Source organism: Oryzias latipes, chromosome 18 (assembly GCF_053564925.1).
Source record: "Oryzias latipes strain Hd-rR chromosome 18, Olatipes_Hd-rR_3.1".
NCBI lineage: Eukaryota > Metazoa > Chordata > Actinopteri > Beloniformes > Adrianichthyidae > Oryzias > Oryzias latipes.
Genome location: NC_136254.1, coordinates 36,981,294 through 36,985,048, shown reverse-complemented (window position 1 = coordinate 36,985,048; position 3,755 = coordinate 36,981,294). Strand labels below are relative to the sequence as shown.

General features: G+C 49.6%; 1 protein-coding gene across 1 annotated transcript; it reads right to left on the bottom strand.

Moving 5' to 3' along the window:
- LOC144987453 (uncharacterized) lies at window positions 1–3,755 on the bottom strand. Its single transcript, XM_078936882.1, has 7 exons — window positions 3,441–3,755; window positions 2,368–2,430; window positions 1,890–1,979; window positions 1,288–1,335; window positions 548–577; window positions 385–477; window positions 1–302 (listed from the first exon to the last, which is right to left on the bottom strand). The coding sequence occupies exons 1-7, from the start codon at window positions 3,627–3,629 to the stop codon at window positions 120–122; spliced, it is 696 nt and encodes a 231-aa protein (XP_078793008.1). The 5' UTR covers window positions 3,630–3,755; the 3' UTR covers window positions 1–119.

The following is a 3,755-nucleotide window of genomic DNA, read 5'->3' as shown; positions in this document are numbered from 1 at the left end:
GGTCATGAGGTTCCTTTATTTCAGGACAGACTAAAGTTTCTGCACACAGTTACACAAACACTTCTAGAAGCAACAACACGCAGAATTACATGACGGTCCTTTGAGAACCGCCGCATGGACTACAGCGCCAGCTCAAGCCCCGCCTCCTCATGGTGGTAGTCATGCAGGTGGAGGTGATCCTCCCTACTGTCATCCAGCAGCTTCTCCTGAGAGGCCACGCCCTCATCTGCTGCAACTCCGCCCAGGTCATTTTCCACGCCCACATATGTGTTGGCTCCTCCTAGTTCCGTGCTCTCCTGATGCTGATGAGGGTAAGGGGAGGAGTCAGAATAGGTCAATAGGACCACTGTGATGTCACAGGTCAGTCGTGTTGTGTGATGTCACCTTCTGAGCTCCGCCCCCTTCAGTGTCTCCTCCCTCTCCCAGGGAAACCAGCTGGTGGTGCCTCAGACTGGGGGGTGGGCGGAGCTCTGAGCTCTGCAGAAACGAGTTTTCATTGCTGCAGCCGTGAGATTCTCTGAAAAACTTTATTTAAAACGACGCTCACCTCCTCTGACGAGTCCAGCTGCTCCAGGGCCTGCAGGAAGTGACATCACAGTCATCAGCGGACTCATGTTCTGGATGAGTGACGCTCTGAGCTACATGTATGTGGTGTTCCTGTGGCTGAACCCCCCCCTGGAAACGTCCTGGCTTGGATCTGGTGAGTGTTTTTCTTTCTCAGCTCTTTTCCCAGAAAGACTCGGTGTCAGAATCATGCCGGACACAAACGGCGAGGATTCATTTCTGCTTCATGGTCAGTCTTTAAACGGACGTTCTTCAGAGAATTAAACAAGGCCGTCCAGACGTCACCACCAAACCTCCGACAGGTCAAAGGTCAAGGCTAAGGCCTGAAAAATGTGAGTTTTGTCAGGAATGAGTAAATATGAATGTGATCTAGAATGATGGAGAACATATGACAGGATCACACAGTCCATGATGGTTGTTCTGAGATGTAGGCAGGTGTCCACGTGGAACAACATGCTGAAACTCGCGTGTTCACGGACACCTCCTATTGAAGGGGCTCACTGAAACGCACGTTGCTGAGGCGGCGTGAACGCTGCGTCACGTGACGGAGCAGAGGGCGGTTCTAAGTGAGGTTCTAGCATCTGTTCCCATCTGCAGATTCAAAGGTTCTGATGAAACCATCATAATCAGGACAGTCCAGAGACACCACTGCTGACACGTGTGTGCACGGCTGTGTGTGCACGTCAATGCACGTGTGTGTGCACAAGGATCTGTGTGTCCTACCGTGTTCTCCGGGTTCTGAGGCTCCAGCTGCTGCTGCGGTTCAAATCCCTGTAAATCAGGTCAACAGTGAGACTTGATGCTCTGCTCTCATTGGTCACATGCAGCGATGACATCATTCCATGCATCTGCAGAACCCCATATAGATCACACACACATGCCCCCTAAAGGATGTTTCAGGGTTTCTGAACCCCAGACATGAACCAGGAGAACATGCAGACAGAACCCAGCCCCTGGATTTGAACCCGCGCATCCTCACTGATGCTGGACGCTACACACCACGCAACTAGGACACACTTCTGTCTGTGTCAGAGCTGCAGTTCCTTTAAAGTCCACTAGAGGTTGCTGTCAGATCATCTCCATGTCAGGACTTGTCTGGACCCATGTGGACCCATGTGGACCCGTCAGAACTAAACGGTCTAGAATGATAAAGTTATGAAGCTGAAGGACCTGCAGTCCAGAACCAGCAGTTCTCAGAGGAACCCAGAACCCGGATCCAGGAGTTCAGTTCACTGAAGAACATCTGTGTTCTGACCCAGATGGTTCCTCAGCAGAACCTGTGGACTGTGTTGGTCTAGAAAACAAATGAAGAGTTTTTGTCTGACCTCTGAACTTTGGCTGGACTCTGACGATGAGGAGGAGGATGAGGAAGAGGAGGATGCCATCTGCTGGGGCGTGTCAAGAGCAGGACTGACCTGCAGAACCAAGAGAACAGGTCTTCAGGGTCCAGGAGGATCAACCGGACTGAAGATCCAGAAAGATCAGGATCAAAGTAAACTGACAGAACCACAGGAACACAGAACGTTCCTGCAGAACCCAAAAGGAACCGAGCCAAAGCTGCAGGTTCTTCAGAAGAACAGCTGCTGTTCCAACACCAAGAACCAGACTGTAGAAATCGCTGCAGACGTTTAGGGGCGTGTCTTATTGATGGACAGGTGGGTAGAAGGGTCAAACGGTTTTGTGACTACTGCTGAGGTGGGCGGGGCCAGGGTGGGTGGGGCCAGGGTGGGCGGGGGCAGCCCCCTCAGTGACCCGTCACTCTTCATGGAGCAGGTTATCATTGGACATCATCCTCTGACTCACCGTGGATGCATCCACCTGGTCCAGGTGAAGGAACACCTGAGGGCTGCTGGGACGGCCAGTTACCTGTACACACACAAGTACACACACATATGTACACACACACACACACACACGAGTACACACACACATATGTACACACACACACACATATGTACACACACAAGTACACACACGAGTACACACACACATATGTACACACACACAATAACAAACACACACATATGTACACATACACAATAACACACACACACGAGTACACACACATATGTACACACACACAATAACACACACACACATATGTACACACACAGTAACACACACACACATATGTACACACACAAGTACACACACATATGTACACACACAAGTACACACACACAATAACACACACACACAATAACACACACACACATATGTACACACACACACATATGTACACACACAAGTACACACACATATGTACACACACAAGTACACACACATATGTACACACACACAATAACAAACACACACATATGTACACATACACAATAACACACACACACGAGTACACACACATATGTACACACACAGTAACACACACACACATATGTACACACACAAGTACACACACATATGTACACACACAAGTACACACACATATGTACACACACAAGTACACACACACAATAACACACACACACATATGTACACACACACACATATGTACACACACAAGTACACACACATATGTACACACACAAGTACACACACATATGTACACACACAAGTACACACATTCCCACACATGTGAACACACAAACAGACATACACTTGTGTACACGCACACAGGAACACACCCACAGGTACACACATTCCCACACATGTGAACACACAAACAGACATACACTTGTGTACACGCACACAGGAACACACCCACAGGTACACACATTCCCACACATGTGAACACACAAACAGACATACACTTGTGTACACGCACACAGGAACACACCCACAGGTACACACATTCCCACATATGTGGACTCACAAACAGACAGCCCTCATCTCTCCACTGATCTCGGTTCTGATCTTACAGCTGCGGTCCGGCTCAGGTCCAGCAGGCCTGCAATTATCAGGAACGTCCACATCCTGGTCCAGACTGGGATGGAGGTCTGGAGGTAACGTCCGTGGATCTTATTGTGTTTCTGACAGGAAGGGGGCTGACACCACGGTTCCCTCTGGCCCCGCCCCCCTCCTACAGATGACCCGCCCCTCAAAACCATCGTGTGGGTTAGTGTGTGTGTGTGTGTTCCTTCATCAGGATCCTTGAACCTTCATGGTTCCAGAGTAACCGGTACAGACCAGAACATGTTCTGACGGGACGGAACCTCACGTCTGTGGTTCTGGTT

What these genes read in the sequence shown, in the direction of transcription:
- LOC144987453 (XM_078936882.1), bottom strand. Translation starts at nt 3,629, where the DNA reads ATGGTTTTGAGGGGCGGGTCATCTGTAGGAGGGGGGCGGGGCCAGAGG. An exon ending in AGTCCAGCCAAAGTTCAGAG is followed by an intron (nt 1,336 to 1,889) that starts GTCAGACAAAAA and finishes CCTGATTTACAG; the next exon opens with GGATTTGAACCGCAGCAGCA. An exon ending in AAGGGGGCGGAGCTCAGAAG is followed by an intron (nt 303 to 384) that starts GTGACATCACAC and finishes TACCCTCATCAG; the next exon opens with CATCAGGAGAGCACGGAACT.